General features: G+C 33.7%; 1 protein-coding gene across 1 annotated transcript; it reads right to left on the bottom strand.

Annotated features, from left to right (window-relative positions):
* Positions 1-8,802: 8,802 nt before the first annotated feature.
* On the bottom strand, positions 8,803-9,611 carry LOC148587480 (germin-like protein subfamily 1 member 13). Its single transcript, XM_088513555.1, has 2 exons — positions 9,485-9,611; positions 8,803-9,344 (listed from the first exon to the last, which is right to left on the bottom strand). The coding sequence occupies exons 1-2, from the start codon at positions 9,609-9,611 to the stop codon at positions 8,803-8,805; spliced, it is 669 nt and encodes a 222-aa protein (XP_088369681.1).
* Between the last annotated feature and the right edge of the window lie 11,792 nt (positions 9,612-21,403).

The raw sequence follows: 21,403 nt of genomic DNA on the forward strand, positions 1-21,403 counted from the left end.
AACATTGGTAAATTTAAATAAATTAGATGTTAATAAATTCGTAATTGTCATAATAATTGGGAGAGCCATAGCATCCCGATTTTAAAATGATAATTGCATCAAGATTATATATGTAAACTCCATAAAGAAAATTAACATCATGTTGTAATTAATTCATAAATTTAATTACTAATCCCCACAGAGACGTTATTATTTTTATGACTTAATTAGAATAAGATAATAAATTTAACTTTAAAAATAAAATTTCTCTTAGGCCTACCGGTACGGAGAATTTTATTTATTAATGTTAAATTTATTAGTCCTATAAAAGAGTAAATTTCATGCGTGATGCAGCTTTGCCCACAGGTTGGTTGAAATTTACTATTAAATTAGCATTGGTTAATTTAAATAAATTAGATGTTAATGAAGTCATAATTGTCATAATAATTTTGGGAGAGCCATGACATCTCGATTTTATAATGATAATTGCATCAAGATTATATATATGAACTTCATAAGAAAATTAACATCATGTTGTAATTAATTCATAAATTTAATTTGCCAATCCCCACATGGACGTTTTTATTTTTATGACTTAATTAGAATAAGATAGTAAATTTAACATTGAAAATAAAATTTCTCTTAGGCCCACAAGTACGGAAAATTTTATTTATTAATGCTAAATTTATTAGTCTTATTAATAAAGGGTAAATTTCATGCGTGATGCACCTTTGTCCACATGTAGGTTGAAATTTACTATTAAATTAACATTGGTTAATTTAAATAAGATTATTTCATAGCATTAAAGTATATTATTTTTCTTGGTTATTGGATGTATTCCTACTGCTTTAATTATGCTAATTCCTAGTGGTAATTTTTCCTGATTGAAAAGAAAATGTGCTTTTCACTTTGGGGTATTTGGAGATTGAATTGGCGTTCCATGTGGACAAAATCAAGTACACCACATGAGATTGTTAAACATGAACGATTGTAGTGATTTAAATTGCTTAAGTTTCAATGTTCATGAAATCTCATATCAAGGAAAGCATTAGGGTTTTATTCCTTAATGTTTTAGGGCCAAAAAAAGGTCGTTGAGGAACATTTAGTGAGTTCCAATAAGGGTTTGGCCTGCACCCTAATAGAAAAGCTTTAAAGTAAAACCTTGTTTCAAAATGTGTCTGAGTACATTATGGAAATGAAAGACATAACAGTTCATTATAAGTCCCTAAAGGTTGAGTTTTTGAGTCATTTTGGTCAATTTTATTTTAAATTCTCTCATCTAAATATGGTATTTTTCAAATATCGTGTGGTACACATAAGGATAACTGATCAATAAAGGAACTTCTGATCATGTGTGTTCAAGAAGATGAGAGATTAAGACATGAGAATCCAGAAGTTACTCATGTTAAGGGAAAGACCCTTATAGGCAATTATGTCCACTACTTAATGAATGAGAACAAGGGGCCAACAAAGTGTTATGGCAATTAAGGTACTTGTTTCTCTTACACTAAGGAAAATTATGGGCATATAAAGAATGATTGTATAAAGTATCATAAATGACTTGAAATAAAGGTAATCTCATACATCTACTGTGTCATGAATTTCTTTTATTGACTCTCCTAAATACTGTGTAGATTGAATTTGGTTTAGCGGTCTACGTTGTCAACATAATGCAGGGTTTTTTAAATAATATTTATTGGGATCTATAGATTAATTTTAAAAATTCAGTTATGTCATTTTGACCTTAATAATGTTTTTATATATTCCACAATTCTTTTAGAAATTTAATTTCTATTTTAGTTTGTTAAAATCAAGTTTGAACATTATTAAAATTTTTGAGTGGAATATTAAATTAATGGTCTATTTAAAATTGATCTAGATCCCAATTTTTGGAAAATTAATCCCTGCATATAAATGTTGACATAAAGCAGAGTCTTATAAATGAGGAAATCCTCTATGTTATGGCATTGGAGATTGGAATATATCTCTATAAAGAATAAAATGTCGATAAATGATAGAGTTTTTACGACTTTTGAAATTTACTACCTTTGGTATATATGTGGACTGTATTAAGGAAAAACAGACCAACTACACCACTAAATATGCCAACAAAAGGGTTGTTGAGATTCTTAAGATCATGTACAAGTGTAGACCTTTTCTATACTTCTTGCCTAAATGATTAGAGATATCCTATCTCTTTCGGTAATAACCATATAAGGTTTATATATCTCTATCTTCTAACTCATAGGGTTTGGGCATTAAATGCTTCTAGTACCTATAAGGTAGAAGTAGAGAAACAAAACAAAAGGAAGTCAAGATTGTAAGATCTAATAGAGGCAGATAGTATTATGGTAGGTAAATGAAAAAAAAAGGGGGGGGGGGACATGAAAGGTAATACTAATATTCTATTCTCCTAATGGAGTGAAGCCTTGAAAACCGTTGTGTATACATTTAACTGGGTTCCATTCAGGGTTGTCCATAAGACACCTAAATTAAGGAATGAATGAAACCAAGTTCAAATTGTTTACACATATGGGGTTGTCTTGCTATAGTGAGGATTTATAATCCACACCTAAGGTAATTAGATTCAAGGACAACTAGCGGAATTTTATAGGTTATACAGTAAACTCCAAAGGGGTTTAGGCTTTACTATTCTTCATTTAGTCCTAAAATCGTTGAGTCTAGATATTCAAAATTTCTAGAGGACGCTGAACTTAGTGGGAATACTTATCCTCAAGGGATTGAATTAGAGGAAAGACAAGAGTTGACTGAAGCTCCTTCACATAAAGGGTGTTTGATTGTGCTTAAGAAAAATCAACTCATAAGGAACAAGTTTATAATGAACCTACTCAGACTTTGTCAAAAGTAAATGAAGTAGAATTAAGAAGATTCTCTAGAATAAGGTGACCAACAATCCCTAGTGATTATGTTGTATACTTCCAGGAGTCTGATTTTTATGTTGGACCTAAGGACGATCCAAAAAATTGTTTTCACATCATTTTGGGTGGAGATAACTTCACATTGTGTTTCAATGCCATGAAAGAGGAGATAAAATCATTGGCTAAAATTCAAGTCTGCAATCTAGTTGACTTACCAAAGGGAGTTGTAGCCATAGACTACAAATGGGTTTACAAAACCTAAAAGGATGCTTCCGGGTAATGTTGAACGATATAAAGCTAGACTTGTAGCCAATGATCTTATTCGAAAGGAAGGCATTGATTATCATGGTATGAGTAGCTCATTTCGGTTTAGAGCTATATCAAAAGGATGTGAAAAATAATTTTCCTGAATAAGGATCTTAAGGAGGAGGTGTACATAAGACAACATAAGGGTTTTATTAATAACAGTCAAAAAGCTTGCAAATTAAGGAAATCTATTAATGGACTAAGATATGTCTCTCATCAATGTTATACAAAAATTTTACAGGGTTATTACCTCACATGGGTTTATTGAGAACCTTGTTAATCATTGAATATACCTTAAGGTCAGTGAGAGTAAAGTTACATTTCTTTTAGTCCTGTATATAGATAATATTTTACTTACAAGCACTAATTTAATTTTGCTACATAAAGTTCCTCTCACTAAAGTTTTGGGAGAGATTTAGATTGAAGAACTATGAATCTTCAGTAGCATCTATTATTAAAGGGGATACTATCCCAAAATGTATTGGAACAAAGGCAGATGAAAAATATTTCATATGTGTGCACAGGTCTACATTAGACTTGACATTGAAATAACAGTTGGACTATTGGGTCAATATAGTATTGTGGAATATGCAATGAACTAAGAACTATAGTTTAACCTAAAGATACACCTACCATTTGGTGGTGTTTATTTAGGTTTGATTACATGCTATGAATTTGTTACACAGGCATTATAGTTGAGACATTTTTGTTAAAGGTTTCAAGATTGTCGATTTTGTAGTTAGACCCATAAAAATCTTCTGAGTTAATTCTACTCCAGTTATCTTTTCTAAGAATAAACTGAGTAGAATGAGAAGTATGTATATCGACATAAAGTATCTCAAAGAGAATATTAAGTGACATGAAGTATCTATTGAGCATATAAGTATTGAATTAATGATTGCGGATCCCATGACTAAAGGTTTACCGGTAAAGAAAGTATAAAGTCATGTGGAATATATGAGATTCATTAATTCATTTGTGCTTAGTTTTTTTCCTTAATTTGTCTATAGGCATAAAGATAATGTTATAAAGATTTTTGTGCGCATATATATTATTTTTATCCGTGGAGATAAAATTAAAGTTAGACCCGAATGACTTATAGGAAGTTCATTCATAAAGTACATTATCCATAAAGTACTCATTTAGGGAGGCATTACACATCGTGATACATGGAAGGGACGGCTTATCATATAAAAGTTTTACCGCCATGATTCATGTGTAGTATTCCTTGAGTGAGTGGGAGGATTCCATGAAGGATTGGAATAAATAAAGTATTGGCCATATCATAAAACCGAACACCATAAGCAATTTATGTGTCATAAGGGCCTAGTGGGAGAATGTAAGAAATTCCATTTAAAGTATGTCCCTCATGTCACATATATTATTGTAATTTTAAAATATATGTAATTACGGTGTTCAATAATTATTCCAATTAAAGCTTATTGTGTGAAATCAAATATTCTGAATTAAATTGCTGATTTAATTCTTGTGGAACAAGTATTTGATTTCATTACTGATTTTATTTTGTGGAATCAATTAGCTGTATTGATTATTTATTTGATTATTTATTCCTTGATGGGAGGAATAATTAAGGTAATAGCTCTAATTGAGGGTCCCTGACCTACCTATAAATAACGTATGTGTATTCCATCAATTGACACTCACTGGTAGGCATAGGTTAGAAGAACCTCTCAATATTTTTAGTTTTCCAAATTTGTTTTCTGTGAAGTTGTTCGTCAATTAGCTTGAGCAAAGCAATGGCCGGAGGTACATATATATTAAATTATTTCTGCTGCTAGTTTTATTGTTAATTAGCATTTAATATATATAGAATTCTTACATACTGTAGATGTTAGAATATATATCCCTCATGTGGCATGTTTTGATAGTAATGTTATGAATTAGAAACTCTGGTATATTTTATAATTGAGTTAGGTGGAAAAATTAGACATTTCCCACTTACGCTTTGTATTTGAAGCAGGGGCGTTACATGTTTGGATTTATGGTCAGAAATATATAGGACTTGTTTTTCTTATAAATGTGATCATAAATAAAGGAATATAGTATAGGTTTTTTTTTTTTAATATTTTAATATTTTAATTTTTATTTTTTACATCAAAATATGGAAAGAGCAAGTAGGAAACAAAAGTGACAAGGAAAAATCTGACATCAGCTTTTGGTACATAATAGGAGAAAAATATTAAATATCCAGAATCAATTCATGGGATCTGTCTTCCCTATATTCTAATTTACCTAATTTCTCCTCTCTATGATCGGGAGCTATCTCTCAAATTGTTAAGATCATGTGCCTTTCGTAATTTGAATGGGAAATTGTTAAGATCAAGTGCCTTTATCACACAAGTTTATCCCTCTATTTGATTAAGCAAGTAGATTTTATGCATGCAGGATTCGGTATGTGGATGCTGTTAAGGAATTTTTGGTTTGATGTAGGCTTCCTAATTGATATACATACTCGTTTAGTCTTTTTACATGATATACACATGAGAAGTACGCAAGGAAAAAGTGATGTCCTAAAGGTAGGCAACCCATTTGGCATATCTGCAGCTGAGTTTTTGTTGGCCAATGATATACTTGAGGGCCTCATGACTAATGATAAGGATGTACTCCTTCTGCACCAGGTAATGACGTCAATGCTTCAAAGACTGTACATGACATAAAACTCCAAGTCATATATAGGTGGAATAGTTCTTTTTGGACCCCAATTACATTTCATTGAAAAAGGTGATCGGACACCTCTCTTGACTTCGGATGCCCTCAATGCTAATGCCAGATGCTACTACACTACAAGAAACTTGCTCATTAGTAGTGACCAGTACTTGTCACTGCTATTCTGCTAATGAGCACTTTATCGCCACAATTTTTCAATAGCGGCGACATACCACTGCAAATGTAGTCACAACTGATGGTGCGAGGCTAATGATTAGTAGCGGTGACTTGTTGGGTCCCTGCTAATGATCACTCAACAGCAACAAGAAATATCACCTCTAAAAACTATAGAACTGAAACCATATGTAACAATTGATGATCTATTACTAGCGACGACGACACATCTAGCAACGAAACTTCTATCCCTGCTAATTAATGATCTGTCCCTAGCGGCAACACTTCTAGCATTGATCATTAATTAGCAATGACACTTCGGTCACCGCTAATGATCTATCAATAGTGGCGACATATGGGTTCGCCGCTAAGGTCGTGAAAAAATTAAAAAATAAAAAATAAAACAAGTTTCTATCTTTTAAAAATTAAATAAAAAACAAATCCCAAAACAGAAACAATTTTAGTGTGCACTCTAAATCAACCAAAATAATAAAATCATACCATCTCTTATATATCCATTTCTTATTCATCTTTTTGGTAAATCTATGATTGAATATGTGAGACCTATATGTAGTTCGACATATTCACTGATAGATTTGTCAATTCTTATATGGAGATAGATAAGAAATAGGTGAAAGATGAAATATATATATATATATATATATATATATATATATATATATAAGATTCTTACTATTCCGATTTTACAGGTTGGAGTTAGAAAGTATTTGTTACTCACACAAGGAACAATAAAATATAGTACGACCTTAGGATGATTCTAAATAATTAAGTTGTTCCTGAATGGGTCAACTGCATTTTGAAATATCAAATCATTAAACTATGAACTTCTGAATTTATAAACAAAATATTTCTTAATCGAAACATCATGAATTGACTGAGTGTTTGCGTGTAGAACAGATTAACAACAGCAGGCAGAAACATGCAGTAACAATGTAACATATATATATATATATATATAATTGGGCACAATCACATAAAAGGTTGAAAATATCTGAAGTTTTTTAATGACATAACAGGGTGTATGACTCATCAATATTATTCATCAAATAAAAATTCAACCTAAAGTGTAAAAAACATTCCGCGTAAGAAACATCATGACAGAATATTGTTAATTATATTTCTGTCTCAAACCTGGTCGTTGGAGGAATTTATCATGGTGTTATTGGAAGACTTCCCTGGAATTTAACAAAACGACAGTATATATATTCTTGTTTAAGTAATATTTATTGTTATAAAAGGTGGGAGAAAGCTACATTAGAACAATAGAACTACACTGTTCCATTAATTGAAGTGGTCAGATTTGGCTAAATTTCTAAGCGTGCAAATTAAGTGGACAAATAAAAAATCGATAACTTACCAAGTCTTGCAGCCTTGCAGGCTCCATCTGGTGAAAAACACATACCGGTTCATTCACTAACTGCTATAATACTAGCAACCTTTTGAATCTTTTAGTATTTTTGTTGGCTTAATTCGGTTTCAAAGTGCAGAAGTTACTGCTTACAGGCTCAAACATTGATATAGAATGCTCAAAATCCAATTTCCACCATTCATAATGTGGATTCATGTATTATGAACGTCCTTACAAAGTTTTAACTCAATCTGACCCCAAACACTTATCAATCGAAGGTGTTGATCAATGAGCGATGGAATGTCCAATTACACTCCTCTGCAGGGGGTGTCCGAACATACTGCTCGGCTGTCCGGACACCAATTCCAGCAAACATGTTTTTGCTTCCTCGCAAGGCCCTGTCCGGACATGCACTTACACTGTCCGGACACCCCGTACCTGTAACAGTTTTAAAAGATTTCAAACTGAGTCCTAGGTCTAAGGATTGTTAGACTATTATAAATACACCTCTATAGAAAGAGAGAAACACGGATTTTCACTCCCAGAGAGTTCGTCAGAAACTGTGCTAGGAGAGATCATATGTGGTGAGCATTAAATTGAATATCTTAAAGTTTGAGTTATTCCTTTGATAAATCTACGGTTGAGAAGTCTATCGGAAGGGTCCGGTAAAAGAGAATCACGTTGAAGAAGATTGTGAGTAAGGAGACAAGTTGTAGGCTTGTCGATCTTATAGAGCCAAGGTCTTACAAAGGGTTGTAAGTGTTCCTAGTATATGTAATATCGAGATAATCTTTTGATAGTGATTTCCTGGATTTGGCTGCCCCGGAGAAGTTTTACTTTTAGATTGGTTTCTAAAAGGTTTCCTCTTCATAACCAAAATATTTGTGTCTGCCTCTTTATTGCTTTATATATTTTGGTGATTGAATTGTTTATTGCTTCAAATTATTAATTCTGCATAAATTGTGATAAACAAGTTTTTGGAGTTGTTAAGCGTTTTTCAGAATCCTTTTTTATTATTTATTTATTTCAATGTATGTTAATTTATTTTTTTTAGAAAATAGGAAGGCGAAGGGCATGTATCATGAAATAAAAGATAAAAGTGAAATCTCACACACTTTGTGGATTCAAAATTTTATTAAGTTTAATCATGCACTCGCTCTACCACTAAAAAAAAACTGGCCATTAATGTCATTTTTTAAAGAACACTATTCATTAATGAAAAAAATGACACCAACCAATTAACCTTAGTTTCCATGCATGCTATATGTCGAAAAAATAAAATAAAAGGAGAGTACATAAGCAACCATTTTATTCCATTATTGTTATATATTGCCATCTCCTTACCAGAAGGGAAACATGGAAAAGTACTTTATTCAAACCGTTAGGTCTAACGGTTCATTGCGGCCATTACATATAGTTCTCTAATTATTATGCTGCAAACTTTTTCTGAAGATCGTCAACCACATTCTTCTCTAATTGGAAGGCCTTGATGAGAACATCCGGATTGATAGGAGGATTGGCTCCAAAAACGTTCTTTGCTATGACGATGAGCCCAGGATTCTGGCTGCCAAGACCGGAGAAAGATACAGCATTCGTGTTTCCAACATTAAACTGAAAGTGAATGAGACCAATTGGGAAGACAAAGACGTCTCCCGGGTATAGAGTTTTGGTGATGAGGCGGTTATCCGGGTTGGATGTCACAAAGCCAACGAATAGAGTACCCTCTACGACTACTAGAATCTCGGTGGCACGAGGGTGAGTGTGAGGTGGATTTAGGCCGTATGGTGCAAAGTCTATGTGGGCTAGGGATACGCCTAGTGTGTTGAGGCCAGGTATTTTGGACACGTCCAAAAGAGTGACATTTGACCCGAGTTGACTTGCGGTGCTTCTAGGAGTGTTTAACCCCGGAAAGAAGAAATCGTTGGCAGTGACAAGCTTTCGGTCCTTGCAGAACTTTCCATTCACAAATACTGCAGAAAAAAGTAAAAAATAAAAAAAATAAAAAGTTCGTTAATATCACAAGACACTTACATATTTAAGTAATCCTCCTAGCATAATTACAATTGATATACGTAGATCCAAACAATCAAGAAGAAGAAGGTGTAGATACCAGCATCAGCTGTGCTGTTAAGTGCAACACAAAAGTCTTGCAGAGGAGCTGGGTCATAGGCAGAGGCAATGGAGCATGCCAAAGCCATGAGTGCCAAAGCTACAAGGCAATTAGGAAACCCTTTCATCCTTCTTCTTTATTATGTGAATTCTTGGTTTTGTGAGAAGTGAGAGATGTTGCATGGGAACATATCTATTTATAGCCGGGAGTGAATGAACCGGTCCATGTTTTTCACTAGATGGAGCCTGTAAGACATGTTTTTTTTTTTTTTTCCCACAATCACATAAGAGTTGGTAAATCTTCAACATAGGGTGACGATCTTTTATTCAGTGGTTGAACCGGCCATTACTTAACCACTTAAATTTGCAGAGATTAGAAATATTGCAGCCAAATTCGACCACTTCAATTAATGGAACAGCGGGAAATATGTTCTATTAATGTTACTTTTATAGAGATAATATATTAGAAATTAATTAAAATGCATGAAGCACCTCACCTCTATATAGTTGACCCTGTCCTAACTAGCCATTTAAAATATATATTAAGCTTTGAAATAATGTAGGGGGAGAGCAGCCAGCAGGCATTAGGGTTGCTCGTATGCCATGACTATCACTACAGGAAAATAGCTCTTTAGTGACGACCCTGAGTCGTCGCTAAAGGCCCACATGTCGTCGCTGATGGTCATCAACGACGACTATGGTTGTCGCTCCCAGTCGTTGCAAGTAATCCGTCGTTAAAGACTAAACAGCGACGACATTCAATGTCGTCGCTATTAATAATTATCAGCGACGACAAATGTCGTCGCTAATAACTATCAAATTTTGTCGTTGAAAATACTTGTTAAAGTCAATGTCGTCGCTGATGACGCATATATCAGCGACGACATTGTCGTCGCTGATGACTCACACATCAGCGACGACAAATGTCGTCGCTGATGATGCACATATCAGCGACGACATTGTCGTCGCTGATGACTCACACATCAACGACGACAAATGTCGTCGCTGATGATGCACATATCAGCAACAACATTTAGCACACATCAGCGACGACATTTGTCGTCGCTAATGACCCACACATTTGTGTTTCTAATGATCGTTGTCGTCAACATCAAATGCTTTTCTTTTTGGCCGATTAATGTTTTAAATTGTTAGGTATTAATGATCTAAACATAACAATATGTTAAAGCTTACTTAAGAACTCTTTCTAATTAAATATGTTAAAAGGTCTGAAACAGAGTTAATTACAAGTGAAGAAGTCTAAAAAATAGCCCGATAAAACTACATAATTGTCAAGTTTTTAAGCACTTGCCAAAGAAGGCATACATCAACAACAGTGTTCCTTGAGAAATTAAACTTCATATGTAGCTAAGCAAACAAAGGATTACAAAGAAGGCTTCCCAGATGTAAGAACTGATAACTTGTACAACTCATTGATACCATATGTAACTACACAGAGAAGAAGAGATACCATACATGATACGCGGTGTATCATGTATGAAATTTTTGTTCAAAAATTTCAGAAACCGCGCTACTGGTTGGCGCTTTTTCTGCACTCACATCAGCGGCGACCAAAGTCGCCGCTAATTACTTTAATTTTTAAAAAATAATTTTAATTAAAAATGTAGGGTAAATTTGAAATTTTATAACATTTATAAGGGTATAAAAGTCATTTTCAAGGAAAAATATAATTCACAAGATATTTTTTTATAATTTATTAATAGCTTAAATTTTTGAAATAAAAATAAAAAATACACCAATAATTAATATAAAAGAAATTCACCAATAATTAAAATAAAAATAGCGATCAATCAAACCAATTCACTAGGATCGATCGGATGTTCATATACATAAAAATTAATTAAGCGTAGGAATAAATGAAATATATATACATTTGAAAACATCTTTTATATATATATATATATATATATATATATATATATATATATATAAATTAAGGTCACTTCATATATCAAGAAATTAAGAATCAAAATATAATAAATTATAAGCAATGTTTTGATGGTCATGATTGAAAAAGTAATTATGATATGATGTATCATAATTAAATAGTAAATTAGATCGATCATTTGATTGTATCACGATCAATCACACTAATATTGCACTTGGATCAATCGATTGAGATTATCACGATCAATCGGACTAATGATCAATCGGTTGATCTTATCATGATCGATTAGACGAATACACTAAGAGCAATCAGATGTTTGATCGAGCAATCAATTTTGTCAAATTGGATCAATCAATTGATTGTATCACGATCAATCACACTAATATTGCACTTGGATTGATCGATTGAGATTATCACGATCAATTGGACTAATGATCAATCGTTTGATCTTATCATGATCGATTAGACGAATACACTAAGAGCAATCAGATGTTTGATCGAGCAATCAATTTTGTCAAATTGGATCAATCAATTGATTGTATCACGATCAACCACACTAATACTACACTTGGGTCGATCGGTTAATCTTGTCATGATCAATCAGACTAATATACTAAGAGAAATAGGATGTTTGATCGAACATTCAATTGTATCAAATTGGATCGATCATTTAATTGTATCACGATCAATCACACTAATGCATTTGGATTGATCAATTGAGATTATCACGATCAATCGGACTAATGATTAATCGATTGATCTTATCATGATCGATCTGACTAATACACTAAATCCTTTTTTTTTTTTTTTTCTTTCTTTCTTCAGAACCATTATGGTCAATCGGTTAATCTTTTAAAAATTGCGACGACACTATCGTCACTAATTATGATTCTTATTTCAAGAAATATATTTAGCGACGACACAGTCGTCGCTAATTATTATTTTAATAATTTTTCTGTCATTATTTAGCGACGACACTGTCGTCGCAAAAGAGAATTCTCGTTAGCGACGACAATGTCGTCGCTAATTATGCTTTTAATAATTTTTCTTTAATTATTTAGTGACGACATTGTCGTCGCTAATGATCTGGACCCGTCACAACATTTTTGGCGGTCCTTTTCGCGCTTGAGAAAAAAATATTATTCCGACGTTAGCAACCACATATCAGCGACGACATCTAGTCGTCGCTGTTTCCAAATTTATTTTAACGAAATTAGCGACGACAAGAAATTGTCGTCGCTGATATTGGGCAATAGCGACGACTTTTGAGTCGTCGTTAAAAATATGGTCGCTAAAGACCAATTTTCCTGTAGTGTATTACGAGCACTTAATTATGTTTTGAGTTGCGAAATTATTATATTGATTTGATGCATTCTACGCAAATTTAGATGTTCATACTGCGTGAAATGCTCCAAGTCAAATGATGTTATCTTATCTCATTAAGATTATCTTCTTTTGCTCTGCTAGAAAAAGCTTTCCCAGATACTACCATTCTCTATGGCATTTGGTATATTCTTGTCTTGTCTAGCTACTCTTTTTTTTTTTTTCCTTTTTTTTTACTTATTTTATTTTATTTTATTTTATTTTTTTTAAGGTTTGAAAGTTTTTTTAGGTTGTTGGGGGAATAAATTCATGCAACTTAATGATTCTGGTGTATTTCATTTACAACAGAAGATCTAACTCGAATTTAAGATTTAAAAGGTTCTTTTAGGTTGTTTGGGGCCACAACAAAAAAAATTATGTTTTTTGATGTGGCAAATAGTAACCCACCTTTTGTCACGTCAATAATTATTGACGTGGCAAAAGAAGCACATCAATAATTATTTTATTGACGTGTTGAATGCGCCACATCAATATTTAGTGACGTGTTAAAATGACACATCAATATTTATTGACGTGTCAAAATGGCACGTCAATAAATATTGATGTGCCATTTTGACACGTCAATAAATATTGATGTGTCATTTTAACACGTCACTAAATATTGACGTGTCAAATATTTTCCACATTGCTAAATTTAAATTCAATTTAATTTTTAAAAATTATATTTAAATAATTTAATATAGTGATGTGGAGAACCATCACACGTCAATAAATATTGACGTGTCAATATTTATTGACGTGTTAAAATGACACATCAATATTTATTGACGTGTCAAAATGGCACGTCAATAAATATTGACGTGTTATTTTAACATGTCAATAAATTATTGACGTGCCATTCCGCCACGTCTGTAAATATTTGCGTGTCATTTTGACACATCAATATTTATTGACGTGCCATTTTGACACGCCAATATTTATTGATGTGCCATTGTTTCCACGTTAAAAAATAATTAAAAAAATTATGTATTTTTTTTAAAAAAAATTAACGATTAATAAAAATTAATAACAAATAATGATTAACTATTAATAACAATTAATAACAAAAATTTGATAAAATTTTTTTTAATAAAAATTAACGATTAATAACAATTGGACATTCAGAAATTCCCTTCAAACCGGTATGGAGGAAATATCTTCCAACCCAAATAAAATAGTGTCAATTGTTTATAAACATTTAAAAGGCACATTAAATTTAATCTAGATTTCCTCCATACCGGATTGGAGAAAATTCCTATCCATAACAATTAATAATTAATAACAAAATTTAATTGCTATGTGTATAATGATTATTGTAATTAATTTTATTGTTTCCGTAATATATATATATATATATATATATATATATATATATATATAAATCATAAAATTTAATGTGTTTGAATTATAGGCTTATAATTTATATATATTAAGGCCTTTCACAATATACGAAAACTTCACATGGATTGATTATTTTTACTTCAAAATTAATCCTACATGTTTAATTAGACCTTTCATATATATATATATATATAGCTAGCTAGGGTACGTATATATGTTAGTTGAAATAATTAGCGAGCTTCGAATCTATCTAGCTAGCTATAGCTGTTAAGTATATATATATTATAGGGTAAATATATCTTTCATGAACTATCAAAAAATCAAATGATATAAGAGGCACTTTTTATTTATTTCTTTTTAAAAATTAAATAGTTAATTAGTAGCCAGCTAGGTTTAATAAAACTTAAATACCAATTAAATAATTAAGTAGTTACCATATATAATTAGCTGTGTTTTAATTATGGTAATTACCATAATTAAAAACCGGACTAATTATGGTAAGTTAACTAAATAATTAACTTACCGTAATTATAGTAGCTTACCATAATTAATTAGCTAGGTTAAAAACATATATAGCTATTTATGGTAATTAAGTTAGGTAATTATTTTAATTAGTCAGTCATTTTCTGACGTGCCACATGTGACACTTTAGAATTTATTGATGTGCCACATGTGGCGCGTCAACCTTTTTCTGACGTGCTACATGTGGCACGTCAGAAATTCTTGATGTGCCACTTGAATTCTTCACGTGTCACAATTTAGATCTGGCCACGGATCCCCATGCCAGCTCATTTTCTTTTCTTTTCCCTCTTCTTTCTTCCTCCTCCCACTCACAGCTCGCACGCTTCTCCCTTCTCAACAATTTTTTCACCGTCGGCCACCCATTCCTCCACTATCGCCACACAACGTTTTTGACACCCATATTTTTAATGCTCGACACACGTCAATAATGACATGTTAATAAAGTTTAGTGGCGTATCAGACTACCTAACACATCAAAAATACCTTATCAAAACAAAATTCATTTTTGGTAGTGGGAATAAATTCATGCAATTTAATGTTTCTGGTGTATTTCGTTTACAACAGAAGATCAAACTCCGATTAAAGATTTCAGACATGAAGTCTGCTCTTTAGATGTTAGATGCAGCTTAATTTCCTGTCAAAGAATTAGAAAACAAAAGCATATTGGAATAGAACATTCTAATATCGAGCTATCTCCTATATGTACTATACGAATAATTTAACATTTGGAAAATGTGTCCTATATGTTTCTTAAGGACAATGTGTCCTATTTGTACTATACCAATAAGTTAACATTAGGACACATTTCATTTTGTCCTCTCAATCTCCCAAATTTCAAGTTCTAGCGGTCATATGCCCTCTTCGATCAACTCATACACAACACCGAAATGTACTGGATCCTCTCCAATTCATTCGGAATGGTGACAGTTTGAGAGAAACTATTTTGGTTTTCTTAACCAATAACAGCAAGTGTATTAAGTATTTATAGCCAATAGGCTCAAGTGTAATTACAAGGCATGGTGATTACAAGAAGAAAGACTAGACATAACTTTACAAGATTGATAAAACACGAAATGACGAAATGGTAGAGAAAGGAAAATTAGGAACTCAGAGTTGATGACATTGCTGGAGGAAAATCAGCCATAACTTAAGGAGTTGGAATTGCAGCATGAAATGAGAATGAAAGGCTGCTACAGGTCAGCAGAAATTAAGGAAAATAGGCTGCTGTTGTAGGCTACTTATGTGTGCAAAAGTGGGGAGCAGGTTTCGATGAATTGAGGAAGAAAGGTTGTTGTGATGTGAAGTTTTTCTAGTGGCTGCTGTAGGAGTCAAGGTTGCATGAAAAATATGGTGTTTGTCACGTGTATTAGGTAGAGTTTCTTGATTATCCTTGGCCTTCATTTGATCTTCTGGTTTACTCTTAACAACCTCCCCCCCCCCCCGCCCGCAAACTCATGGGAGGGAGGACCATGAGTTTGACCCTGAGAAAGCAAAACCTTGCAGCAGTGTGACCCTTGGTGAAGATATTTGCAACTTGGTCAAGAGTAGAGAGATGATGGATTTGAATGTTATGGTTAAGAACTTTCTCTTAGAAAAAGTGGACATCCACCTCAATATGTTTGGTGCATGCATGAAAGACTAGATTAGAGGCCAAAGCAGGAGCTCCTGAGTTATCACACTAGAGAGTGGGAGGAGAGGGGAGACTGGTTTGTAGTTCCTTGAGGTGCATGCGAAGCTAGAACATTTCAGATGTTGCAAGGGAAAGGGAACGATATTCTGCCTCTATACTGGACCTAGAGACCACATGCTGCTTCTTGGCTGACCAAGAGATTAAATTTGGGCCAAAGAAAACACCAAAACCAGTGATGGATCTCCTGTGATTAGGGTTACCAGCCCAATCAGAATCACAACAGGTGGTGATGGTGGGAGGACCTTTGCCATACTAAAGACCAAAATCAACAGAACCCTTGAGATATCTAAAAACTCGTTTCGCTGCTGTGAGGTGAATTGAAGTTGGAGCATGCATGTGTTGACAAGGTTGGTTTACGAAGTATGTAGTATCTGGTATGGTGAGATTCACATACTGCAGAGCACCTACAATATGTCTATATTCAGTATGGTTATAGAGAAGTTCTCCATCAAATGTGGACATTTTGGAACCAGCACTGCAGGGAGCTGAATAAGGTTTGCATTCTGTCATCTGAGCTCTAGCAAGAAGATCAAGAATGTACATGGATTGTCGAAGATGAAGGCCTGCAGAGTCTCGAGTGGCTTGAATTCTAAGGAAGTAAGTGAGGGAACCAAGGTCTTTCATGGAAAAGTTAGCCTGCAATTTGCTAATAATGACAGTAAGAGTAGTGGAGTGATTGCTTGTGAAATGATATCATCCACATAGACTAGAAGAAGATGTGAATAGGTCCAGCATGATAAGTAAAGAGAGAGGGATCAACTTGTGAATCAGAGAAGCCAATATCCAGCAAGGCCTGGGACAGATGAGTGAACTAGGCTCTAGGTGCCTGCTTTAAGCCATAGAGAGACTTGTTCAATTTGTAAACATGATCAGGATATGAAGGATGAACAAAACCTGGAGGTTGCTCCATCTACACCTCTTCATTCGGAATGCCATGAAGGAAGGCATTTGAGATATCAAGCTATTTGATACTCCAATCAAATTGGACTGCCAAAGCTAGAACCAAACGAATGGTGGCAGGTTTCACAACAGGGAAGAATGTCTCATAGTAGTCCACACCACTCAACTTCTCAAAACCTTTAGCAACTAAGCATGCCTTGGACCTGTCCACAGTGCCATATGGTTTTTGTTTGATTTTGAAAACCCATTTGTTTCTGACCACATTTTGATGAGAAGGCCTAGGTCAGAGGGTCCAGGTTTGATTGGAAAGAAAAGCATTATACTCGAGGGACATGGCATCCCTCCATTCTGGTTTGGTAGCAGCTTGTTTGTAAGTGGATGGTTCTGAGGGTAGCAGATTGGCTTGAAAGACTAACAGGGGGTGTTTGATGTGTTGGAACAATTTGAAGCCAGGGAACTCTTTTGGTCTAAGATGACCTATTTGGGATCTAGTAATCATTCTAGGAGCTGGGATAATAGGTGGAGTGTGGTGAGAGGATGATTCTAGATGACAAGGTGAGAGAGGAGGTTGGTCAGTAGGTGAGGATTTAGTGAGACTAGTATGGGGTTGGTCAGAAGGATGTGAGGGGGGAGGTTGTGGAGCTGAATGGAGTTCAGTTGGCATATATGATGCGGTAGGTAAATGAGAAGGTATCATGACTAAGGAGTTACTTGGAGAGGTAGTGATCTTGTAGGAGCCTTGTGAGAGAGACATACTCGGATCGAATGTCATTATCCCCAATGTTGACAAAATACTAGGCTTCAACACCTTAGGCATATCATTGGCTCGCATTGACTTTGCTCTGTACGGCCTAAATCCTCCCCACATTCTCCCTCATGGAATTGAGATTCTTGTAGTCCAAGAGGGTACTCTATTAGTTGGCTTTGTCACATCCAACCCAGACAACCGCCTATTCTCCAAAGTTCTAAATGCAAGAGACGTCTTTGTCTTCCCAATTGGTCTCATTCACTTCCAATTTAACGTAGGGAAAACCAATGCCATTGCTTTTGCTAGTCTCAGTAGCCAGAATCCTGGGCTCATCACCATAGCAAATGCTGTGTTTGGATCTAATCCTCCCATCAATCTTGATGTTCTCGCCAAGGCCTTCCAACTTGACAGGAATGTGGTCAATTATCTTCAGAAAAAATTCTAGTAGGACAATAATTTGAGAAATATTTGTAATACCCAATAATGAATCATTAGATGGTTCAGATCAAGTTTGTTATTATTTCATTCCCTTATTGTAACGTCATAGTAATAAATTAATTGAAATAGAATGATAATTTCTTATATTTACTCTCTCTCTCTCTCTCTCTCTCTCTCTCTCTTTGTCATTGAGTAATAATGGGGGAAGAACAATTGCACGATTGGGTCACAACCTGACCCATGGCAGGGTTTGGTGGTGACCCCGATGTGGTTCTGCTTCATGACCAGACCTACAGCGAGGCCTGGTGGTCACCACATTGTGGGTGTACTGAGCCATGAGTCACAAGGCGGGTATGGTTATCCACCAGACCATTCTCTATAGTTTTTAAAAAAGAAAAATTAAGCGTATTTGTAAATTTCACACCTTCCATCAGGATTTTTTAGAAGTTCCTAACAGATAGGGGACATTGCAAAAAATTAGAAGTGCAATGAGAGTTTTTAAACTTTTGGGGGGAACATGCAAAAGTGATGGAAGGTAAGGGGTATTAAGCGGTTATTTTAATAGCTGACATCTTGGTAGCAAACTCTATTCCAAAAACTCTGTATAATGACATTTGTTGTTATAAACATTGATTAAAGGTATTTTTAAGTGAGGGCTCATTTAAAAAAATTGTTAGTATACTTATATTTACTGACTCATGGACTCACACATCTACTTGTAAAATTGGGGTAATTTAACAAATATCTCTTAAGAAAACGAAAACTAATAAGTGTTTTTGGACTTTTGTCCGAGGGACTACAATGAGGCAACTATCTTTGAAAGGGCTGACTTGAGCAAAGTCAATTTTTACTATAGATGTGAGAATATATATTCCTCATGCATGTGGCATGTTTTGATAGTTATGTATAAACAATATGGTTTAATTTATGTAATGACATTATGTTATGTATTAGAAACTTTGGTATATTTTATAAGTGAGTTTGTAGTGCCAAAAAGAAAAGAAAAAGTTTTTACATGATTTTTTTTGTGAGTATTTAGTAAGTAATAAAGTCACGTGGGAAAATCAGAGTTTTCCTACTTATGGCTTATAAAGTGTATCCAGATTCCTTCGATGGGTCTAAAAGGCGATTTGCTTTTGGCTTGGAGGCATGGAATTGAGCTTGAGCCTATCGATCAGGACTCTCATCAGATTTCTTGTTTAATTTATTCGAATCCTCTACATTGCCCTTGGTTGTTCTCATTTATTTTTCTGCTCCTCACCTGAGCCATAAGAGCGTGGAGTTTTGGGAGAAGATTACTGGTGTTGGCTTTTCCTTCTAGGGTTCACGACTGCTGCTAGGGGATTTTAATTGCATCCTATATCCATCGGAGTCCTTTTTGATGTAGGACATGAATAGTTACCCATATTTTCAGTGAAAACGAAAATAAGAAAAATATCTAAAATAATGCTGAAATAACGTCGCTTGATCAGAATTTTATACATTCTAAGACAATGGAAATACAAAAGGAAATATTGTCACGATTCTCGCTAATTGTCAGTTATATTTGATTTTTTATTTTAGAATTAGGATTTTATTTTTAGAAGATTTTATTTGATTATGACTTTATTTTTCTTCCTTATTAGGATTGGATTTACTTTAATTATTTCATTTCCTTATTAGGATTATGTTTACTATTAGGGAAAATATAGTATAAGTCCCTAAGTCAACGTGCCAAAATTAAAAACTACCTAGGTTTTTTTTTTTTTTTTTTTTTTTTTTTTTTTTTTTTTTCGACAATTTACTTCCTAGGTCAATTGAAACTACAATAAACTCCTTACCATCAATTTTTGTTAACTGCCGTTATTTTTATTTAAACGAACCGTTTCACTTAAGTCCACTTCAATCGATTTTTTGTATCTTACGTGTACACAAAGGATCAAAACTCACCATTTTGGACCATAAAAAACGGTGAGTTTTGGCTTAAACTTGAGGGCTTATTTTTTTGAAACCCCCAATTACTAATCATGTGCCAGATGATTCCTTAAATGAATTGCTTGATGTCGTTATTATTAAATCACTTTTCTCACAAGTTTAAGTAGATAGAAATAGATAAATTTAATTACTTAATCATTACTTTAACACCCACCTCACGTGTGGTTTCAAATTCTCTTTTAATAGGTGAGATGCCCAACACGTGAAATAATTAATTGAAATGAGATCGAGGTAAATGACGGAGTCAAAGTTCCATCTCTAGACCTTTGGCTATGATACCATATTAAAGCATCACTTTTTTCGAAAACTTAAACTCTTGAGAAAAGTTAAATTTAATAACTTAATATTAATTTATCATTGATGAGGAAAATTATGTGTCATGTGCTATCCCTAATGAGGTTGAGATTTTCCAAAGCCATTTATTGGGATCCGGATTCTCTCCACTCCATTTTGGACCGGAGAATATCCAGTTAATGGCGAGAATCTCTTTAGAGAGATCCCGAGGCCATAAATGGGACATCTATCCCATTAATAAAAAATAATAACAAAATATTATATATTTTTTAAAAAATAATAAAAAATTACAAAATATATTAAAAAATAAAGTTGAGGTTGTGGGTGGCTTCGGCCACCCCAGACCGGCCCTTGGGGGTGTCTTCGGCCACCCTATGGCCCTTGGGGGTGGCCAGACCACCCCTTTAGTTTTTTAATATGTTTTTTAATTATTTTTTAATATATATATATATTATTATTATTAATGGGACAGGTGTCCTATTTATGGCCTCAAGATCTCTCTAGACAGATTCTGGCCATTAACAAGATATTCTCCCATCCATTTTAGACTGGAGAAGATCCTGTTAATGGAGCTAATTAAAGCATTAATGATAAATATATTATAATCAAAGTTTGGCAATCATTTATCACAAGCATTAGCTTCTGAAGTTTGTGCAATTTCTTTTGAAAAACTATTAATGTAGTATGCTGTTCTATAATCTACAAATTAATAAAATCGAACGGTCACATTATAAATATACTC

This window comes from Corylus avellana, chromosome 2, assembly GCF_965113065.1.
Source record: "Corylus avellana chromosome 2, dhCorAvel1.hap1.2, whole genome shotgun sequence".
NCBI lineage: Eukaryota > Viridiplantae > Streptophyta > Magnoliopsida > Fagales > Betulaceae > Corylus > Corylus avellana.

What these genes read in the sequence shown, in the direction of transcription:
- LOC148587480 (XM_088513555.1), bottom strand. Translation starts at nt 9,611, where the DNA reads ATGAAAGGGTTTCCTAATTGCCTTGTAGCTTTGGCACTCATGGCTTTG. An exon ending in TAACAGCACAGCTGATGCTG is followed by an intron (nt 9,345 to 9,484) that starts GTATCTACACCT and finishes TTTTTTCTGCAG; the next exon opens with TATTTGTGAATGGAAAGTTC.